We start from the raw sequence: 23712 nt of genomic DNA, 5'->3' as shown, positions 1-23712 counted from the left end.
CTAAAAACACAAGTTATGTTTCAAAGCATCACTATGGTCAAATTTCTCTATCAGCTGTCATAAAAACTCCTAGTTCTTAAAATAAAAAAGCTGTGCATTTCCAAGTGACGGTCACACTCATTACGCACGACGAACAGGGAAGGCAACAAGTACGCCCCGGAAAGACAACATCCAACCATTCGACGCCCAGAGAAGGATACACCCAGAACGCATGGTATCCAGGAAAGGCAAAATCCACAACTTTCAATATCTAAGGAAGGCTAGCCACGCTAACAACACTCGAGATCCAAAGGAGGCTCCATCCACATTACTCACCTTCCAGTATAGGCCACATCCACATCATTCAACACCCAAGGAGGCTGCACCCACACCAGCACAACCGCAGCACACACCAGCCAGGGAAGCTGTATCTCCATCACTTAACACCCAGGGAGGAAGCTTTCACGACACTCGACACCCAGCAGAGGCTGTATTCACGTCACTCGGCACCCATCTGAAGCTACACCCACAACATACGACATCCTGGGGATGATACACCCCAAATACTCGACAACCAGGGAGGCTGCACCCGCAACACCCGACACCCTAAGGGTGCAACATCCACAAGACTTGTCACCAAGAAGAAGCTATATGCTCAACACTCGCAACCCAAGGGAGACTGAACCCCCAAAACACTCGACTCACCTCACAGGGTAATTCCTAAGACTGAATTCAATAAACCATTCTTTATTCATTTATGTATTTATAGCTAAAACACACCTCTTACACTCTCCGTGGAAACACCAACGAAAACTTAAAGGTATAATATCAACACAGTTTACCTTTCTTGGCAATACAGGTCAACCACTAGGAATACAAATAGCTCTAGTTCTCAGCGAAGGGTTCGTTCCCTGCTCTCGCTCCAGAGTCCCCACGTCTCCAGCCACAGCTGTCAAACCTCCGTGCAGAATGTCCACCACTCACTCCCTGTCCTAACCCTTACAGCAGGTCGGACACTTCCACAGGAGCGGCGACCCAGAAGTCTGTGTCGCACAAGCAAGTCTAGTGTGGCGCAAATGTGTCATAATAGTCGAGATGAAGGATGGGGCCGAGTGGAGGGTCGCGTGAGGTGCCGCCACCACAAGGGGTCGCCCCCAATTGTTCCTGATCTGGCTATTTGCACGCTACCCACACTGCCCGTCTCTCCCCCATCAGAGATACGGCTTCTTTCCCTCCCCCAATTCAGCTTTTCCTGGTATTCCCTACTAACTCCTTCCATTCCTTTCTCTCTATCACACTCCTCGGGCTTTGTCTACTGTTGTGATATCAAGGACACCTACTCAGATGACATCAGGCTATCACGCTTTTCTTTATAGTGTTCATCACAGCCTCTGGCTGATGGATTCAGAGTTCTGGCCCGTGTGGCTCTACCCTGGCACCTCCCTCGGAGTGCATGATACATGACAAGAGCAACATGAACGTCGAGCACCACCCCGACAACCTTCCATCACAAGAACCCACGGCTCTCATCACAACACCTCACCCTTCACACGGACAGCTCACAGGATCCATCACCTCCACTCACGACTGACCACAAAATGTACCACAAACATCTCCACTGCAGTGGTACACAACCTTCATTATAGAGGCATCTATCATCTACCACAACATTTAGCATTCTCCTTCTAAACGGCTTACGACGCTAGCAACAACAGTCCAGAAACTTTAACCATAACTCAACATTAAACTCAATACATTCCAACTTCTAACTCAAAAGCTTAAGCCTCCAACACAGCAGCCTACAACCTCTACTACAAGAACATACAACCACAGTGTCAGCAGCTTTCAGTTTAAACAGCCTGTTATTGAGGTGTGCAACAAACCACAGCCAGCCCAGGACAGACCCACATCTGCAGTACATAAGAGACCACCGCCCACACAGTTGCACAACACGCGGGACAAACATTCATAAGTCTTTTAAGTGTAGGGCCTTGAAGTGGCACGGCGTAAAACAAGTGGCACTTCTGACTTATTGTGCCAGGCGCTGAAAAGGATAACTCTAGTAATAGCTTTCCAGGGCGGTGAGAGCGAGGAGAGTGAAGTGAGGCGAAAAGGATACCGGAATATTTCAGCTGAAGTCTACAAATACAAAAAAAAAAAAAAAAATCTTTGAAGAAAAATATATCAAAAAAGAAAAGGAGATATGGACGAAGTCTTCCGCTGGCATGAGTGAGCTAAGGAGTCACACATCCTCCAGATCAACAAAACAACAAAAGAAAATCAGCAAGTTAAGAGGCAGGATGTGGGTACTTACTGTGAGGTGCTGAAAGAGCCAGGCTCGGAGGATGTTGGTGGCCACTTTAGGAAAGATGCCCCTTTTCTTCTGGTTCTTCTTCGTGCCATCGTCATCTTCCTCTGTTCCTTCTCCTGAACCAATGCTGGCATTGCTCGCGTCGCCTGTGGGAGTAAAGAGAAGACGATAAGTTTTTTGAGGAAAATAAGACATGACTGAAGCAGATTACAAATAATACAGTTCTGGACGCAGTGTGAATACCAAGACTATTAAAGTAGATGCTATTAGAGTTCATATCATCTACTGTTGAATTACCCTAAAACCCTTCTTATGGGGGCCATGCAGCTTAGGGGTTACGCTCCATGCAGAAGCAGGATAAAGTGAGCTAAATTGAAATGAAAGGATCTAAGGTCCTCAGCAAAGCTCTACTCTTTTCCATCTGCAGACGATCGTACAGCCTCGGTGAAGGTGATTTTTCACTTACAATGTCATACTGTTTATAACAAATTCCCATAATCCCATAATCCTATAATTCAGCTAATCATAAAAAAAATTGCTACGTTCATACGATTTTGAGGTAACGTGCGTGTGTGTGTGTGTGTGTGTGTGTGTGTGTGTGTGTGTGTATTAAAGTGTTGTTTAAGGACTACGACTGATTTAATGGACATTAAGTGTTCTAGCAGCACAGATCCCGAGATGGGCTCGAATTACGACGCATTGTAGAGGCGGGGAAGAGAGTGGAAGGTGAGGAGGGGATCACAGACCCCATGGATTCTGATGTGGTGGAGTAGGTAGGTGGCTGGAGGCGGAGGAGGGGAAGGACGGCCGGTGACGCTGAGCGATGTGGCGGCCGCTGGTAATGACACCAGTGCTGCCAGCTGCAATGGTCCGCCACGGCCAGTCATCCGCAGGTACCAGGCGGCCGGCGCCTGGCCTCCGTATGACAAAGGTGTTTTTAACCCAACATGACGAGAGCTGACGTACTGATAACTGCGAATAATAATTAGAAGGATATTGAGACACATGACAGTGTGGCAGATCATGGCATTCATGTAGAAAGCAGAGTTATACGTTACGAATATCACCGGGGGTGACAGCCGCCGAGGATGCGACGGATGGAATGTACGAAATTACACCCTGGAAATGGCAACAAAAATCTTGCATTATTTTCAAATCTTTATGGCCACAAGAGAGACCCCCGTCCCTCATACGACGCAGCCGAGGCACAAGCTCGTCAACATCTCCACAAACATTATCAAAGATGAAACATCATTCGGCTCATCCAGCCATCACTGAAAATTTCTGGAAATGAATTGGCATTCACTTATACAGTTCCCCTTTAACAAGCACCTTCACAGCTCGACAAAAACGCTGCCTTCGCCTGGCAAATGAACGGTCATAACTAAATTTGCATGGTGTGCAAGGCTAATGCAATGATGACTAGGAAGTGGTGACGGAAAATGACACGTTACGCGCGGGTGACTGATGGCGTCGAAGAGGTAATGGCGGGAAGCATTGTGACTGGTCGTCTGGGGGCCGTAACAGTCCCTGATTGGTGGAAACTGCACCGGAACGCAGTTGACAGATGTCCGGCGATTTAGCAAGTGGTCCCTACCCCATGATTAACTGTATAAACAACATACCTCTTAATGATAATAATAATTTCAAGTTGTGGGGTTGGTATGTGTGAGGCTTTTGCTGGGGAGAACTGTGATTCCAGGGGTAAGTCGATGGTTGAGTGAGGAGGAGGAGCGGAGGCTCTCAGCCCGCCTGGCGTGGCCTAGCGAGAGCAGAGATACACACGGTCCACCTCGGTGCCACCTGCCCTCACTATCATCTGTCAACGGTGCCAAGACCACGTTGGCCTATGACTGCTGGCGTGCTGCTCCTGCTCTTGTTGTTGCCGTTGCTTCTCGACTAATGTTTCTGTTGATGCTGGTGTTTCTGATGCTGATACTGCTGGGGAGGATTTTTGTTAATATTTTCTTCTTCTTCTTGTCACCACTAATACTGATTCTTCTGCGTTGCTACTGCTGTCAGTGTTTTTTCTACTTTTACTCTTTATCAATGTTGCTGACGCTTCTGGTATATATACAAGGTTTTGCCTCTGCTCCTACTGTCATGTTACAACTGTTTTTTTTCTTTTGCAGTCATTTCTGCGCTACAACTTTTGGATAACTCAGTTATTACGGCTATATCTATATTTTCGTTACTACTGCTGTCTTCCTATCACAGCTGATGTTCACACCACTGTAGTTGTTGACATTGATTTTCTTCTAATTCTCCTGTTCTGTCACAGATAATTTCCTTTCACTGTTTCTGTTGAGTATTTGACACACCGTTAGCCATCTGATGCTTAACCATGACAGGTAAGGTATCTACACCACAGCACAGACAGCTCCTAGCATCACAAAAGCGTCTGATATGAAGATACAAATATAGTCATGGCACTATAAATAGCGTCAATAAACTTGAAAGGTTAGATAATAACTTCGAGTGTTCAAAAGCAAGAAGGACGGGCGTGGTTGAGGACAGCTGTAACGTTCGCTACTACCTACGACAAGCTGCTCCAGGAATGACCAAGGACCAAACAGCACGGTGTTAGCAGTGGCGTCCCTTGTTGAGCCTCCCTGATGGATGTTGTGTGTTGACTCCCCGCACCTGGCAGTCCTGCCTCTTTAGTTGGCTGTCTTTACGTATTCAAATGTGCTATTTACTTGTCCAGCCCGCCTAACCTCCCTCGCTATTCTCGCTCCTCAACTGTGCGGACGAATATTTGTCATTCTGAACATAGGTCCGACGATGTTTTGTTGCCATTTGGGTTAACAAAAGAGGACCCTTCCACCTGTCTCGCTGTGACCATTGTCTCCACTCTAGCCCTGTCCGCTGCCCTATTGTCTTCCGCTTACTGCTTTTGAGATGGATCCTCAGCACATGCATCTTACATGACAAATCTCTGGGTCCCGTAAAGCTCTCTTGCTTCTTACAACCTCACTTGAAAAGGCTGAAATAACAGTAATGCCAATAATAGAAAATTTGAAAATATTCAAAGGTTATTTGAATGGAAGGATGACTCAAAAACACACTATGAGAAAATGTTAAATTTTTTTGCTACCATTACCTACTGCCCTCTGCACCAATTATCTCCTAACTTCCTGTGATCTTATCATCCTTTAAATTTTTTGCTTTCACCTGCTTCCCATAATTTTCCCATGACTGTTCCTTTCACCTAGTCTTTTCCATCTAACCCTTTATTCATCCCTCCTTTCACAAATTGTTTCGTTCTTGTCTCATCCTTGCCCTCTCCATTCATTGTCTGCTATTGCCCCTTTTTCTCTCCCTTATCCATTTTAACAATCACTTTTCACTCCATATATCTTTTCCTCCTAGGTACCTTTTATTCTCTCACACTACACCCTTATTCCCTTTAAAAACACACAAAAAGAAAAGAAACTCAAAAGAACGAATGAATGAATTACAAGCCGGGGAGAGAGAGAGAGAGAGAGAGAGAGAGAGAGAGAGAGAGAGAGAGAGAGAGAGAGGTGATCACTACACCTGGCTGTAGTCGATCGGTCTGTTGGTGGTCGGCTAGGTAGTCCCCTTCTCCCGCCGGCCGAGTGCAACACTTCCGGCGGGACACTGGTTAATGGTGGTTAATAGTGATCAATGTGTCAGCAGATAATGATGACGTAGTGCGCCATCTGTTGCCTTGAGTTACGTTACCGCCGACGCCTCACCGGTGTCAAGGTGTTGCCATGATCACCAGCGGCTGTAAAAGGCATATAATCACACCATGGGGACGACATACGCCTCCATGTGCGCGGAGCACCATCACTCGAACTGCACCGAAACGGGTTCTTCGAGACGCGATCTGGTATTCGACCCAGTCCTGAGGTGGTCCAGCATGTTCGTGAGAATCCTGACCCAGCAAACTGTTGTGCTCTTCAGGCCACCTGCTATGTAAGGCAGCAGCTGCTAAAATACTACTTTTATCTTATCTCAAACCTCGCCTCTTTGCAACGTATTCATTGTAAGCTTTGAGGATATGAGAATGTTGCCATTTTTGTACCATTATTCCCAAAGCAAGCAAAGTGATAGTTATTACGTTAACAATGGAAAACATATGTAAATTCAAAACGCAAGGGTACTGCTAGCAATCAACCTTTACCATGCTCCAAGCACACTTTTTTTTCTTCCCACAAAAGTCAACAAATTCTACGGGAAACAAACCCTTTTAGGACCCAACATATCCGTCGACTAGATGGGATATTTCATGCGCTCGTATTCCGTGGTAAATATACGAAGGGATGTACTAAAAGACACACCGACCTATAACAATACCCTCCCTCTAACCTCTTACATAAGATGAGGAGGTAACAAAAAAAAATTGCCATGAAAACCAAGAAGGATTTCCTAATTTCCTAGTTCACATTACTCACTTTACTCCTGAGATATCACCGAGTTCAGTTACCCAATACACTTCCGATACCTGGCCAGCCAGTACCACACTTACATACTAGACCAACCAGAACCTCACTTCCTGTACCAGACCAACCAGTGCCACATACTCATAGCCTCCAACACCAACTATAACTCCATCACTACAACACCCTCGTAGGTGAATTGACTGCTCGCATAACAGAAACTACAATACCACACACTTCACAATCACTCACCCTACACTAACTACTGCACCAGAACCACACCAGAACCATTTTACTATCAACCACTATAAATATATACAATATCAATAATCATCCAACCCAGTCCAGTACCACATATCAACCATTCCAACACAACACCTAGTCCTGTACCATATTCCTTACAACATATTCATGACCACACCGCCAAAATCAACACAATTTCCTTACTAAAAACTCCCCAACAACACCAGCACCACACCATCAATTGCCAGTTCCCATAACTACCACAGAACAATGAAATCCAAGACTTCAAACTGTCCACTATTACATCAACCACCTCAACACGCTCTATCCATAGCAATCACTTTATTGGCCACTCCCTTAACATACTCTCACGAAACATCAGCCAGTAACTAAAGTTGCATCATACTTCTACACTAAGTATATCTACAAAACCACTTCCATACGACACACGACTACGCCAACTACTACCACAACATCCACTGCCACACCACCCATGCCGTCCTTTTCCACAATAACCCTTGCACCACCAAGACAAGCTAGCAGCGTTACATTACCCATTACCACACTGGTCACTTGCACCCTGATCACGTCGTTCCATTGTCGCGCGATCAGATCTACTCGCATCACCAGTCTCGCCTACACCACACCTGACAACACCCCCATCATCCGACCCACATCCCCTGCCCATATCACCATCCTTCCTAACTACCATCCAGCCCTCATCATCATCTTTCCCATACCACCACCCTGCCTCATGCACACATCACTACCATGTCCATAAAGTCGCTCTGTCCATACTACTAACACCAGCGAACCTTCACCTGCTTACAAAGTCACCCAGCCAACTACCACCGGCCTGTGCGTAATTCCACCTTACCTTCATCAGCACCTCCCAACATCCATCACATCAGAACGATTGTCCAGACAACGAATCCTCTTACACCACATCATCACTTCCCCGTCCACCAACAACTCCCCCTCCTTCCCCTTCACCTTTCTCCACCTCTACAATACTACCCACCACCCCACCCTGCCCATACCACCACCATTCCTACATCACGTCTCTTCCCACACCACCAGCCTGCCCACAACCCCCGTCCTGCCCACACCAACTCCGCCTCCAAATCAAGGTATCATAGACACCAGCCATGATAGATGAGGCGGTGTCATGTGGAGGCTGGTGAGCCCGGCTACGTCCCTTCCGTAATAATTGTCATTGAAGATATCAAAAGAGAGTTATTCAAATGGTAATGGCGCGTCCGACCCCGCGAATCTCTGGGTAAACACATGTGTGACCCGCCAATCAATCACGGAGTAAGTGCGAGTCTCCTCCGCCACGGGTACCAACCCGCCCGACAAGTTTCACACCAACCACTTCAACCTGCACCTGAATTTCCTTTATTTTCTGGAAAAAAGAATAAATCTATCGAGTGAATAAACTGATCGAGTTTATGATTATAATTAATGAAGGGTAAGGATAATATGTATGTTTCGACTTTTTTGTGTGTGTGGTTGCCGTTGGCAGTACGAGAAGATGTGCAAGGCACACATGCACGCACACACATACGCACATAGCCTACACTTCCCCTCTGGGTGTGGTGATGATCGGGTGCGTGTAAGTACCGGCCAGGCACACTCGTGTGTACACATCACACTCCCGGGTCATGACACGGCCTCCGTACCTCTCCTAAACAAGACCTGGCTGTGTGTAAAACACGGGGAGTTAAACTGGCTGGAAAGCTTCTGCCATGGTTTCTTACCGTGATAGAAGGATTAATCAATATCAAGCACATGTTTACTCTGATAACCAGATAACTGTACGAGTTAATAACTAAATATGATGTAGTCTAACTAACTAATCAGGCTGGAGGATACCAGTCAATCCTGCCGAGGTAAAAATAAAATACGTTATCAGAGGCCGAGTCCCTCAGATTGGTCTCAGTTTGCTAGAAGGTCGACCCCCTGGGCGACCCGTCGTCCAGGCAGCCCACCAGTGCGGTCCCTCCCTCCCTCCAGCCCACCATGGTGGCCCCACCTTCCATCTAGCCCACCACGGCGGCCCCACCCACCAATCCAGCCCACCAGGGCGACTCCGCCTACCAGCCTGCCCACCTGGGTGACGGCGCTGCCAACGGCCGCTTACCTGAGGTAACTCCAGCAGCCAACCCCTCGACATGACGAAGGCTTCATGTGTACGTCTGTGTTCGTGTGTGTGGCCCTCTGTACGTCTGTTAGCTGTCTGTGTGCCTGTGGTTCTCTGTATGTCTGTGGCTCTGTGTGTCTATGCTCCTCTGTATGTCTGTGGATGTGTGTGGTCCTTTGTGTGTCTGTGGACCTCTTGAGTGTCTTTAACCCTCTGTATGTATGTGGCCCTTTGTGAGTATCTATGACCCTCTATATGTATGTGGCCCTCTGCGAGTGTCTATGGCTCACTGTACGCTTATGTGGTAGCTGGTTCACACTTCAAGACACTGTTTACTTATAGCCTCCTGCTTGCTTCTGTGGCGTTTTGCTTACGTTTGGCTGTGTGTGTGTGTGTGTGTGTGTGTGTGTGTGTGTGTGTGTGTGCTGACATGTTTATGTCTGTGGCCTCATGTATACATTCTGGTTTTCGAACTAAATCTTGTGAACGTACACAGTATGTGCGTTTCGTTGTGTGTGTATATAAGAGGTTAAGCATTGTAGAAGTACAATGTATGCGGGTTTCATGGTGTATGTACACATGTGTATGTTATGTACGTACTTGGGTGTACGTTTCAACGAGTATGTATATATGCATATATCCTGCACGTACACATTGTGATTAATCATCTATTCTTACATTATGGGAAAGGGGTTATACTCTGGCAGGGCCCATACCCGGAACTTACTTTATTATTATACAAAATTCTAAACTTCTGTATGTTGTCCACATTAACAGTATCAACACCTTTATCATTCATCTGTTACTCTTATAAAAGCATTTCTTTGCATCTTTACTAACTCGTTTCTTGTTTACTTTCATGCTAGGGACAAGGGTCATTCTATCTTTACACCTTTAAGTGTTCGTTGTTAGCATCAATCTGGTCTAAAAACTTATGATCAAGTTATCCTTATAGTCTCCACCTCTTCCATGGAGGACAAAATATGGCTCCCAGCCTCTCCCTGTTACTTACCTCATTAAATACTGATACCATATTTGTTGGCCTCCTCTGAACCTTCTCTGTTAGTTCCTTGTGCTTCCGTAATTACAGTGACCAAACATAAAAAGAATATTCTAGTGTTGGTCGTATACAACAAGTAAACAGTGAACCGAATATCCTGATATCCATGTACTCGAATGCGATTATAATATTTACCACCAGACAGTTTGTCTCTCCTTTGCAGTTCTCCTCATATGAGACTTTATCAACAGCGTACGTATATGTCGATTCCTAACACACACACACACACACACACACACACTTCTGCAGCGTATTTCCTGCTAGATAACATTCGAATCAAGGTCTTCTTTCACCGTGTCCCCTCCTCATTACTTTTCATTTACTCGGTTTGAATTTTTCGTCCATCATGTATGTGCCTTTACTGGTGTGTGCACATGCGTGTAAGTCTCGTGAACGTACACGGTATGTGCGCCTGGGATGTAAGCGTACGTGTGTAAGTCCTCAGCTACAAACTACCGTTATCAGTAGTTCAGGCGTGATAAACGACGCCTCATTAGTGTGTGGGCGTTGAGCCGCTGCCTCGATGGCCGACACTCCATATATGAACATAATGATTTTCGACCGCGTGGCTCTTGATGCTCGCAATTATCATGCCGCCTAATATGCAAATGATGCGACCGCGGAAGACCGCGAGCCTACAGTCGCGCGCAATAAATAATAATAATGAAAAAAAAAGATAATGCATAGTAAGGCTAGGACGCGAGGGAAGTGGGAAGAGAGAGAAAAAAGAATGTTGGTTCATTTGCATATCAGCTCGGGTAGATATCATTCCTTGATCCATCATCACGTTATTCTGCCGTCATCATCACCATCCTCAACCCCATCATCTCTACACCAGTACATCTGACCATCCTGCCTCCTCCACCACACACGTCACTGTCTATTCTCGCTATCACTATGATCATTACTTATAATCATTAATGAATAATGTGTGAATGGAGAAAATTGAGAAGGAAACAAAAGCAAGGTAATGAGGTTCAGCAGAGTGGTAAGACAGGATGGTTTGAGTGCAAATCTGAAGGGGGGGGGGGGGGGGGGGGCTGGAGGAAACGGAGTGTTTTAGCAACCTGGGAGTGGACGTGATAGCGGGTGGATCCGTGGGTGCTGCAGCGAAGAGTCATCTTGTGGGAGAGATGCCAGGACAAAGGTACACTCTGTATAGTGTGTGTGGAAGGAGAGGTTCGTGTCTGTTAAGTTGCAAATTAGAATAAGTTTGAAAAGAGTAATCCAGGCATTGCCGATTGGCTGTGGATAGGGACGTACCCGTCTAGGAAAATAGGTAGACAGGCAAGCTTGGAGTTAGGTAGGCAACTATACAGTCTCTCCATCCAAACTCGAAATGGTCGGCAGTTTAGAAATGACTACATTTTCCACCATCAGTTGTGGCAAACGATTAATAAATTTGTCAAGACCTGGGTCGGCCAGGTAGGTGAGAGTGGCATGTCATGCTGTGATGGGTTGGGGGAGGGTGCTGTGGAAATGGGAGAGGATGGGCTGGGATGGGTGCTGAGAGATGGGAGAGAACTGGCTGGGATGGAGGCTGGGAGATGGGGAAGGAAGGGTTGGGGTGGATGCTGGGGAGATAAAAGGGGAGGTGGGCGCTGGTGTTAGGGAAAGGGGGAAGATGGGCTGGGGAGATGAGTGTTACGTTAGGTGCCAGGGAGATAGGGAATATGGGTTGGGGTGTGTTCCAGGGAGATGGGAGAGGACTGGACCTGCGTAAAGTGGTAGGGGAGATGATGAAAGTGCAGTATAGGAGGGGAGTGCATCAGCTGGGGCAACAGGTGTACAGGCAGGATCAGCGCCAGCTGAGGTATCAGCTATTCACACACACACACAAACACACACACACACACAGGATTCGCACCAGCTGAGGTAACATGTTTGTTTACACGCAGGATCAGCACCATAGTACCAGCTGCTGTGTCACATGCTCATACAGAGGAGTAGCACCAGATGGGATACCAGATGTTGTCAAGATTAGAACCAGCTGCGGTACCAGGTGTTCACACACATGATCAGCTGTACACAGCTGCTCACACTGTCGAGGTGACACAACGAAGTTCCAGGAACCATGCACAAGTGTACCGGTAAATTTTGCGTTAGATATACGAGGAATACATGTTAACGTGAGATCTAAAGTCTCACATACACACACACACACACACACTCACACACACACACACTCTCTCTCTCTCTCTAAGTAGACAAACGCATGCATATATATATATATATATATATATATATATATATATATATATATATATATATATATATATATATATATATATACATATATATATATATATACATGTGTGTGTGTGTGTGTGTGTAATAAATGATAAAGATAAGGAACGGTTTGTTGAATTCAGGCAGCCATTCGATTGTATATATTCAGGGGAGGAATTACATAATGGGGGTGGGGTTGGGTGGAGGGAGTATTCATAATATCATCCACTTAATGAGTCACATAAAAGTTTAAGATCAAGGTAGGGTTGAATATTCTTACCCTTTGGATAGGCACACGAATGAAGTCTATTTACATAGTACAGAAAGTTTTACAGCACAAATAGCATGGTTTACACAATATATATTTAGTGTCGATTCGTTGAACATTACGTGACAAAGTTACACAATGGCTGAACTGCAGTAGTATTGTGTTAACATACATTGTATACCTATTGGTGAACATTAAGTGATGTAAAGTTAAACACTTGTTGAACTGCAGTAATACTATGTTGACATATATATTTAATGGTGCATATCAAGTGATGAATATTTTCACGTTTGTTGTGTTACAGAATATGGTAGTTAACATACACACAAGTATGGGAACACTACACTATTTGCCTGCTTAGCTGTGCACTTGTTCATGAATTATTTATGACATGCACAATAGTATGTATCAGGCAGTCCTTGTACCTGCACGAGAACAAGGTGATTATGGTGACGGACTCCAGTTAGTGGAGGTTCGTCTTAGTAGTATGCAGTTGGAACCTGTCAATGTATGTGTGTGTGTGTGTGTGTGTGTGTGTGTGTGTGTGTGTGTGTGTGTGTGTGTATGTGTGTGTGTGTGTATGCTGTTGTTTGTATAACAATGGAAGGGAGATCTACACACGAGGGACCCCAAACTTGTAATGACCTAATGTGTTTGTGTAATCAGTATGTGCATCAGCGGATTTCCCCCTGCAATTGGCAACAAAGCGAACAAGACGTCACCTCTAACATGGCTATCTCGCTGTCTCAAGACAAAAAAGATAAGTGTCGTCGAGGACTTTCCTTACCCTAGAGGACACCACCTTACACTGCTCCCGCCTGAAAGCTACAAGATACCTACTCACGCCATCACCAGTTCAGTCCTCTTGACATGGAGTGTGTAAAAGGCGTTCATCACCATCAGATATCCCCAACAGGTGCCATGTGTAGGTGAGGCAAGGCAGAGTATGGCTTCCGTACTTATTACATAAATGCCTTTTTAAAGTCTTCGTTTTATACTCTAAGTTTCATCCCATGCAAGGCAAACGTCTCTATTAACACACTCCCGCCTAGCACACAACTCGTTTCCACTACACACGAGCACATATCATGGCCTCGCATTATCATTCTGAATAACTTGTAAGGCTAAACAGTTCATCCAGGGAATGTATCCATCTCTGCCAACATCAACCTGTTCTCCTGTACCTTCATAAACACTACCATATATGTTCTTCACCATCCTGTTATGTGCTATACGTTCCACGTGACTATACCATATTAAAAACTTCCTTCCGTCTCTCTCTCTCTCTCTCTCTCTCTCTCTCTCTCTCTCTCTCTCTCTCTCTCTCTCTATCTATCTATCTCTCACTGTATCTCTCTCTCCCAATCTATTTACCTATTTCTCTTACAAGCCTTCTTCTCTCTCGTCTCGTTTTTTTTCTCCATTTTTTCTCTCCTTTATCATCCGTCTTTTCTTAGTTCATCTATCACCCTCCTCTGTGCCTGGGAGAATCTGCCCATTTAATTTCTTCGTCAGCCAGCCCATCCGATCGCCCAGCTGATGCATGTCAGCCGTCAGCCCACCCGTCATCACCATTTGTTCATAAAGTCATCAGCATTTGTACCCGCCCATCTCCAGTCGCCTGCGCCCACGCCCAGTCCTGGCGCGCGCGAGCTCGTACACACACACACATACAAAGAGAGAGAGAGAGAGAGAGAGAGAGAGAGAGAGAGAGAGAGAGAGAAACTACCAACAAAAAAAATTATCCATAAGGCAATGCTGGTGTGTAGCGCTCAAAGAGAGAAAGAGGGAGGATTTCTGTTCTTGACTGAAGCTTTTGTCAAATGAAAAAAAAAATAGAGTTTATGACACCACTATACTCTAGGGGCAAGTAAATCCATATTTCACTCAAGTGCTGACGTTTCCCTCTAAGCCAAAGGCTTCAGTCACGGAGAAATGTCTTCATCGACATCACCAGTCAAGCAGGCCGCAAGTGAGAGTCGGTAAAAGTGGCCAAAAAGATAAACACGTAAAATCCATACATACCCACTGATTCACCCATCTACCATTCTACCCACCTATGATATGAACTCTCTCTCTCTCTCTCTCTCTCTCTCTCTCTCTCTCTCTCTCTCTCTCTCTCTCTCTCTCTCTCTCTCTCTCTCTCTCTCTCATACACAAAACTTCCCTCTTCATAACGCTAGTCTTGAGCTAATGATCAACAACCTGGACATGAATCGCACAGCTCTTATTGAATTGTCAGCCAGGGATGACACGCTGACTTGAGCAAAATTACTATAACAAAGAATTGTGAGAAGACCCCACGATGTACGTAACGTATGAGGGTAGTGATGGAGGGGGGAGGCAATGGGAGAGATCACGAGACCCTCTACCTCCCCGGTAGTCGAACCCTGGCCATCCCTTCGTGCATGTCGCCGTCAGCCGACCACAATGGCGGTGGCTGACGAACGTGCGACAACTGGCTTGCCTGGTTGCCCCCCGCCCCCCTTCTCTCTCTCTCTCTCTCTCTCTCTCTCTCTCTCTCTCTCTCTCTCTCTCTCTCTCTCTCTCTCTCCCTGGCACGCGAAATTACACCCCTACTCTCCCCGCTCCACCCACTATACCCTTCCGTCCCCCACTCACTCCGCACCCTCCTGCCCTAACTCTCTCTCCTCCCATCCCACTCTCCCCGCCCCTTCTAATTCTTCCCCCCACTTACTTCGAACCGTCCTCCTCCTCCTCCTCCTCCTCCCCGAACTCTCTCCTCCCGCCCCCACTCTCCCCGCCCCCTTTTTGACAGATGATTGAAGTTGTGCACGATAAAAAATAATCTTTCAATCAATCCCGGATATTAGCTTAAAAGCAGGTCGTGATCATGGCGACTGAATCCTATAATTTCGTGATCAGCTTTGTGTAGTGGTCAAAAGTCGGTATTGTTGCTGTGCCTGGCTCTCCCCTCCCCCCTCCCCTCCTGGGAGCGAGTTAACCACAGCAGCAGTAATTGCTGACCAGCATTTACCGTGCCCACCGCAGCCAATCACCTTCCACGAGCCGCCAGTACCAGATGGAGGGATGATTTTCATGTTTCTGCAATGGCGACCGTAAAGAGTCCAACAGATCTCCAAGATGGAGGAAACCGTCTCAAGCATCTATCTCCCCCGAGTCCTTCAGCCTAGGGCGACTGAGCCTGAAGATGAGGTAAACGCCGCAGCTCGGGGAGCTAATGGCCATGTTGGGTGACACACCTCGAGAGGTATGAAGTACTATGTCACCCAGTGTCAGCCTAGGGCTATGACAAGGCCCATACATTCAACAAAACCATCAGCAGGTGTCATGGGAGGTTATCAAGAGGCTATTGCGGTGTACCCGTCCATGAGTCAATAAAACCGTCAGGAAATGTCTGGCGAGGGTCAGAGGGTGGGCCCCATACAGATGACAACCTTGCCAGCAAGTGTCAGGTGATGACTATGCTGACGACCAGACGGTCAGCGAGACAGCGCAGGATTTCCTTCGTTACTGTCATAAAACGAGGCCACCAGGTAGTTGTGGGTAAGACAGTGGCGTCAGAAGGGAACTGTACTTGCTTTTGAGTACTTCCATGTACTTACGGGCAAATTTTACTATTAGTCAGGTTTAAAGCATAGCACTCACCACAGGAATATCTAGATTAATGAAACCTGGTGAGGATTCTGGTACTTGAGAGGAGTGGTGGCTAGAACAGTTGTTTTAGGAGGAAATGTTAAGGAGGACGATGGTAGGAGAGAGGAATGGTTAGAGCTGTGTGGTACCAGGAGGGAGTAAAGGGATGGATAGTGGTAACAGGAGGGAGCGACGGCGGGTACAATGATACTAAATGGAAGTTTTACAAAGATAATGTTACTAAAATGGGTTGGTGGAGATAATGGTATCATGAGGGGTTGGTAAGGAGAGCAATACTAAGAGAGAGTAGCGAGATAATGGTATCAAGAGTGGTAGGAGAAAAAAAATGCCGCAAGGAGTGAGTGGTAGGATGACAAAGGTACCAATATAGTTAATAATAGAAAGAGACGACGGATAGGAAAAGAACCAAACACATACACACACAAAAAAAGGTTTGCACACACACAACACACACATACGCGCGCACTTCACAGCTTTTCTGCGTTGCTATAGTACAAGTCAGTCTATGTTTGGCAAACTGAAAATCAATGCTCTCGGGAGTTTGAGTACTGGGAAAAGACATCAACACTTTCTCATAATCACTTTGTATTTCTTATGACTATATCCTGGACTTACACTTGATCAAAATGATGTTCAGAAGCCTAATTTGAAAAAAAAAAATAGTTTAGTAATGAAGAAAACTTACAACTCCTGCGCAGTCACAGGTTTTCGAAATGAGATCAAGACTTGCATCGTACACAAGACGCAATCATGCCTGACCATCACCCGGGAGAGGTGCCCTTAGGAATCTCGTGTGATTATGTCACAACACATCACTCCTGACGAGCACAACAAAGCAACCATCACGTCAGCCAAGATGGTGATAGCTTGCACACCGAGCACCTCCAGAACTACAGATGCAAATCTACTGATAACTCAGTTCGAACCATTTGTTCCCTCTGAACTACTGTGTACTTACTTGACGTTTCAAAGGCTGTGAAAAGAGAACGTCAAATTCGAACGTTTATTCTGTTACACAGTAGATACAAGGTTTAACAATACGTCATTTTTCACTAAATATACATTTCTACTTACAAGAAACGAAAAAGTAGTAATAAAGAATTGAATATGCTTAATCGTAATCATAAGAAACGTCTGTGGTGTAGTCGTTGTCTTCACTGACTATGAATCAGGCGAACCTACGTTATAAACGTGGGGAGGGGGAATTGGCTCACAGTCAACCCAGCTGTTCATCCTTTCTTTGGGGCTGGTCAGTAAAAGGGTACCTGGCCTAGGTTGATTTTGAGTATATGATTCGCTTACACAAACAGTTAACTAAGGGAGCTGAGGGAGGTACTTAAGGACAGATAAATAGTGCTCGTTGCAACAGATATTGCTACAAGTAAGGGACAGAAAGAGTTATGAGTAAACAAAGAACTTGTTACAAATAAAACAAACCACGTTACAAGTAACAGACACAGGTTGTTACTAACAAATTCCTTAAAAATGTACCTGGGTAGCCGACACACAGCAACTTTACTGACATGAAATCTGCTTGAAGCGGACGTTCTTCAAGATAAGCTGTTTACCTGAGGAGCTTGATACTACTGCAGGGGTAGACATGAGACCCCGAAACCAACTAAAGATAATTCTAAAGTTAGTACCATCTTGGGACAATATATATATATATATATATATATATATATATATATATATATATATATATATATATATATATATATATAAGCAGGTTTCCACCAACCACACTGAAATATACATACAGCAAATACTAAGTATTATCTAAATAGATGAACTGTCTATCCTAACACTTAGAAGACCTCGTATGTTCGTCTGGCAGCAGAAGACTGCACAACACCACCACCACTGTCAGACGCGCCCCCTTCGCCCGCCACACCCGCTTGCCACATTGCTCAGGTTCCGTCCTATTCCCTCGCGTGACGCGCATTGCATGTAATAAATAACTCCAGCTACAACGTTTTAATCTCTGCTGTACCACTGTGTTAGCATTTACTCCAGTACTTATCCCAAGCTTCATGGTGGGTTCACGTCCCTCCTGAACACAAGTTCGTTACGACTATGTTGATAATCGGATTTAAACGTGGTTATACTTTATTGGTCTCGGTAAAGTCCTTTAAATTATCCGGAAAACAGAATGAGATACAATAAAAAATGTGATTTCCAGGCACAAGCACTTGCCAAGCAGGGTGGACATTTTGATGATAATGTCGTGATGTAGCCAAGGCGCCACCGAGAACTCCATTGGCCACACACTTTAGACCACACGACCCGCCTCCCTGACATCATGGTTGTCCCCGTGGTAGACTTGCACCATAATGATGATCAAGTACTTTATGTGTACATTAAGAGTCTGAGACGAATAATAAACATTGAACTAAAAAAATGGAATATTTCGAATCGACGTACAAAGAAGAAATGAATATGGGAAGCATATAGTAAACGGGAGAGAGAGAAAGAGGAAGACAAGATTACAGAAGGGGCCAGGTAAAGGGTTAATGACCAGGATGAGAGAAAGACAAGAGCGGGGGGAAGGGGGTAATAACCAGGATAGGGACGACACAAGAGACGGACCAGGAGGGGGTAATAACCAGGATAGGGACGACACAAGAGGCACGACATTTAATTTGGTTACGGTAACGCGGCCAAATGTAAATGAGACGACAATTGAAAACTCGGCACCGTGAAGTGACTTCGGAGTTTTACGTGTGTGATTAAAAAGGGAGGGGAGACGAGACGATGTGCATAGAGATGCTACTAGCTGGCTGCTGGGGGAAGGGCTGCGTACGGTGGATGAGGAGTTAGGGTTATGTTGCATGTGAGGGATGTGCAGAGGTGGTAGGGGGTCGGGACTATGCTATTCATGGGGTAGTACAGAGATGCTGAATAGTGAAGACTATGCTGCATGTGGGGGAGATGTGCTGGATGACTGAAGAGTCGGGGTTATTGAGTGTGTAGAGAAGAGCAGAGAATGGGAGAGCATACCGAGCTTCTTGGTAGCTTGAGTGTTACTGTACGTATGGAGGTGCGTACACATGAGTAGGTGTTCGAGATAATGCTTTGCGTGGGGAGAGGGAGGAAGGGAGTTGTTGGCCAGTCGGGGTAATGCTGTGAATGGGGAGGAGGGTCAGGATATGCTCACTAGGTTGGGGGTAATGCTGTACACCGGAGTGTACACGATGTCACATGGATGAGGAAATGCGAGTCGGTATAACTGAAGTCTTTACTCGACATAGCTCAATGCCCATAATCCATACATCACAATATGTGGTAAGCGACAATTGGAACCAGCCGAGCTCCGTCGTACGTCCCACATTGGAAGCCCAGGGTAAAATACACAAGGATATAATTTCCAATATCTTACTTCGATAAGTTTGCCGAGAGTGCTTACGCTCAGAACTATGGCTCATTGCAAATTATGCTGGTGCCAGTTTATCAGGCGGCTGCTGGTGTGCGTATTTTTAGTGACGTTATGTTTCAGCTTATCATAGTTGGCCAGATATATGTTCTGGCGCATGCAAACTGAATACATTCATGCAGCATCGGTTCACAAACCCTTTACGATACGCCATCGCCTGAGATATATATCGTCTTATCTATTGCCCCAGGATATTATTCCTCACATAATATGGGAAGCTATATTGATCACGGATGAAGCCACGGCAGATTAAAACAGAATAAATATTTTTTTCTCTCGGTTTCTTGATGAGTCATGAGTGAGCGTCCGATGACCCTGAATGTCCCGATGCGGTCACCTGGACGGCAGCCAGATATGTACACAAATCAACCGACCGATCCTCTGAAGTTCAAAGTATGTACGAATTTGTCTGAAGTATATTACGTACACCTAGATTATAGACGACTACATGAAATATATATATATATATATATATATATATATATATATATATATATATATATATATATATATATATATATATTATAGGCAGCGGCTATGGTGGTGGTGGTCGTTCCTCACAGGCCACAATAAGAACACGACACAATAGATCCATTGTAAACCACACGACTCGTATCTACTACCAATTTCCAATAGCCTATAAATAAAACAAATCTATACCACACAAAAGACAAATCCCCCATTTAACAGAGGTATCAACCCTGTCGCTCGTCGCTCTTCACGAGAGGAGAAACAACACCAAAATCCTACATATAAAAAGATACATGAATAATTGAAGGATTTTATATATAATTGAAACACTAATAAAATATATATATATATATATATATATATATATATATATATATATATATATATATATATATATATATATATATGAACTTATATATATATATAAAGAAAACACACACACACACCATTGTTCACTAGTTCCTGACGTGATCTCGCTACGATTGGAGAAGCAATTGGATATATATACACACACACACACACATATATATATTTTCCAAAAGAAGGAACAGAGAAGGGGGCCAGGTGAGGATATTCCCTCAATGGCCCAGTCCTCAGTTCTTAACGCTACCTCGCTAACGCGGGAAATGGCGAATAGTTTGAAAAAAAAAAAAAATATATACGTACATTACTTTCTTACTGGGCTGGCTTACGAGTGGTTACACTGCAAGTAAGAGGGCACCTTTCCTTAGGCATTATCACCAACATAAGAGTAAATAGAAGCACAGTCTCGTTGAGGTTATCTCGCTCCAATGGAATCCATCATTCCCTGCTCCTGCATAGAGGGCACCCTCGAAGCTGTAGGAGCCCGGTAAAAAGCACAGTTCGAAAAGACACATTTCGCCAATTGCTCGGCCCAAAGATTGCCTGATCTGAGACAGAATTATACGGCCACTGTGTGGCTAACTTAGCACAATTACGTCAAACAATCATGTATGGAACTTTGCCTGATTCTAGAGTAAAAAATCTTACCACATCACAATCTAAATTGATATCAAATCTCAGAGAAAATATGGTTTGGTGAGAGTAAGTGTGTTTAATGTGGCACTTTCTGGGGTACAAATGAACCACGCTAAGTGGGAAGTGCCTGTGTTATCCCTGTGGGGGGAGGGAGAGAGAGAGAGAGAGAGAGAGAGAGAGAGAGAGAGAGAGAGAGAGAGAAGGAAGAATACCACTCACGAATCTCGTTCCTGCCGACGGGGGGGGGGGGGGGGGATGAAAATCCCTCCTGTATTAACATTTTTTAAAAAAACAAACAATGGAAGACTCGGATTATCTCTCGGGTTCTTAGTTCCTGATGCTTGGTTAGTTATATAACCCCACGAACCCTTTACTGGGATTCCTGCAGCCTTCGAGGCTATGTTCCATGCCGGAGCTGGGTAAGGTGGGCCCCTTTCGAGCAGGTCGTAGCCGCTGGTGTGACGATGACACACCTCACACTAGCGAAGTTACTACGTGCAGGTGGGGTCAGGTAACACACACAAATATATGAACTTATAAACCAACACATAAATTCCAAGCTCTTTGCACAAGACACTTGAATCAATAGCCATAAACTACATACTGAGGGGATGGTAAATAATGCACACCAGCTCTACCGCACAATACAAATGTACAGAGAAAATCCATCAGTAATCAATATGTAATCTGACATCAATAATCCACATACATTAAATAAAACTTTTTATGCCACGTGCACAACTTTTACCAAAATGGAAAAAAAACCCACTTTAATGCTTTATACTGAGAATATAAATATGTGAATTAAGACCTATAAACTCAGATTACAGCAAACATAAAAAGTAGTAGTACACTTAACCTTCACTTCCAGTAAACCATCTCATGTATACACAGTCATTTACCTACACAAGTAGAAACTGCATCTAGATTACATATCAGCCACATAAAATAAGATTTGTAGACTACATTCACCACACATCAAAGTGGTCGACTCAATGACTAACATAGTGGATGGTTAGGACATAGTGAAAGTAAAATGCAACACCAACTAGTGACAGGTTCAGTATACAACAACCGTCTCAACTAACACCTAACTAAAAGCTACAATCTTAGTACATAATAACATAACTGACATCTATAACCCAGATGTTTACTAACAACTACAAACCACATGCTCAGTACATAACTATAACATCAAACAACCCTGCGTTATATGCTATGGACATCATAAATATATATAAACCAACACCTTTAAGCTCTAAGCTTAGCATATGATAAGCACATAAGTGAAAACACATAAGCTATATATTCGGTATATTAATGTCATCTTCCAACATCAGAGTCCTCTTCTTCCCCCAGGTCTACAGGGTATCAGGCGCCACCACATCTACAGCTCATCAGCAATATCTTATGATAGCCGGGCATATCAGGCCGGATTTTACTAATGGAAAAATAATGAAAAATATTTCCATCCCCGGCTGCTTTATCCTGTGAGATCGTGCGCCTCGCTCTAACTCTCCCGCCCGGCCCGTGCTGCCGGGGTACGATGACACCGACTACATCACAAACCTTCGTACGTTATACTACTATCCACTAACCAACGAAAGTGTCCCTTGGCGTCTCTACATAAAAACTTTTCTTTCAGTCTTTGTACAGGTACCATTAAATCATGTACACAGAAAAAAGGGCAGGAAAGGAGAAGGAGACACCTTCAGCTTCAACAAAGTGAAAACTATACCCATAGATTTAAGTTTGCTGCCCGTACTGAACACCGCTGATCGGCCGTAGTCACTCACATCTCTCTAAAGTATAACACGTGATACCACAAACAGACATTTCGGGTATAAATCGGGCCCCACCATCTGCCAACACCGACACACCGCCTTTTTTCAATATTTCCCTAATGACGCGGGCTTTGGGAGTAGGGGGGAGGAGAGAACAGGGGGCAGGGAGGAGCTATTACAGAGGCGCTTGCCAAATTGTTTGCACTCCCGCCATTGTCGTCAGATAGTCGTTTGGGTAATGGGATCGTGCTAGGGGTATTAAGCTCGTTGGGAGTAGTTCGCTCCTTTAGGGAGTGATTGGATAGCCTGTAGTTAGCGGCCTCGTTGAAGGCAACAACAACCAATTGGAAAGTCAGCTATGACAACCAGTGCGAGTCAGCAAACAGAAATTTTGTTTATGGCAACTACAGTAAAGTGACAAACAACCAGAAGGGCTTCGGTCGAGGCAACTACAGAAGAGTCGTTTGAGTCGTTCACAGAATCCTGGTTGCTTTAAAGGTCCAGCTTACTGGATCTTCCTTCTAAGTGACTGATGATGGCAAACAAATACATCACTTCTTCATGGCCAGCCACGCCAGCAAGATCACCGTTTACCCTAAAACACTAATATCTAGTTGGCCGGAAGGTCTTGAACTTACTTTTCAGTTGTCGAAGGATTGGATGCCTAAGAACATTTTAAATGCTAAGCGGAAAACGAACTGTTGAAATAAAAGAATCATCGACGTCATTGCGATATCAAGATATGGA

At 44.8% G+C, this 23712-nt stretch overlaps 1 protein-coding gene across 19 annotated transcripts in view; it reads right to left on the bottom strand.

Annotated features, from left to right (window-relative positions):
• The window catches only part of hth (Meis homeobox homothorax), a 576382-nt gene that overhangs the window by 126797 nt on the left and 425873 nt on the right, over positions 1–23712 (bottom strand). For all 19 annotated transcript variants that reach the window (XM_071677162.1, XM_071677168.1, XM_071677160.1 and 16 more), the window contains one exon: positions 2294–2436. In XM_071677162.1, coding sequence (XP_071533263.1) covers positions 2294–2436 — 143 coding nt within the window. The remainder of the gene's footprint in view (positions 1–2293; positions 2437–23712) is intronic.

The sequence above is a fragment of the Panulirus ornatus genome, chromosome 24, assembly GCF_036320965.1.
Source record: "Panulirus ornatus isolate Po-2019 chromosome 24, ASM3632096v1, whole genome shotgun sequence".
NCBI classification, from domain to species: domain Eukaryota; kingdom Metazoa; phylum Arthropoda; class Malacostraca; order Decapoda; family Palinuridae; genus Panulirus; species Panulirus ornatus.
This window is presented reverse-complemented; position numbering and strand designations above follow the sequence as displayed.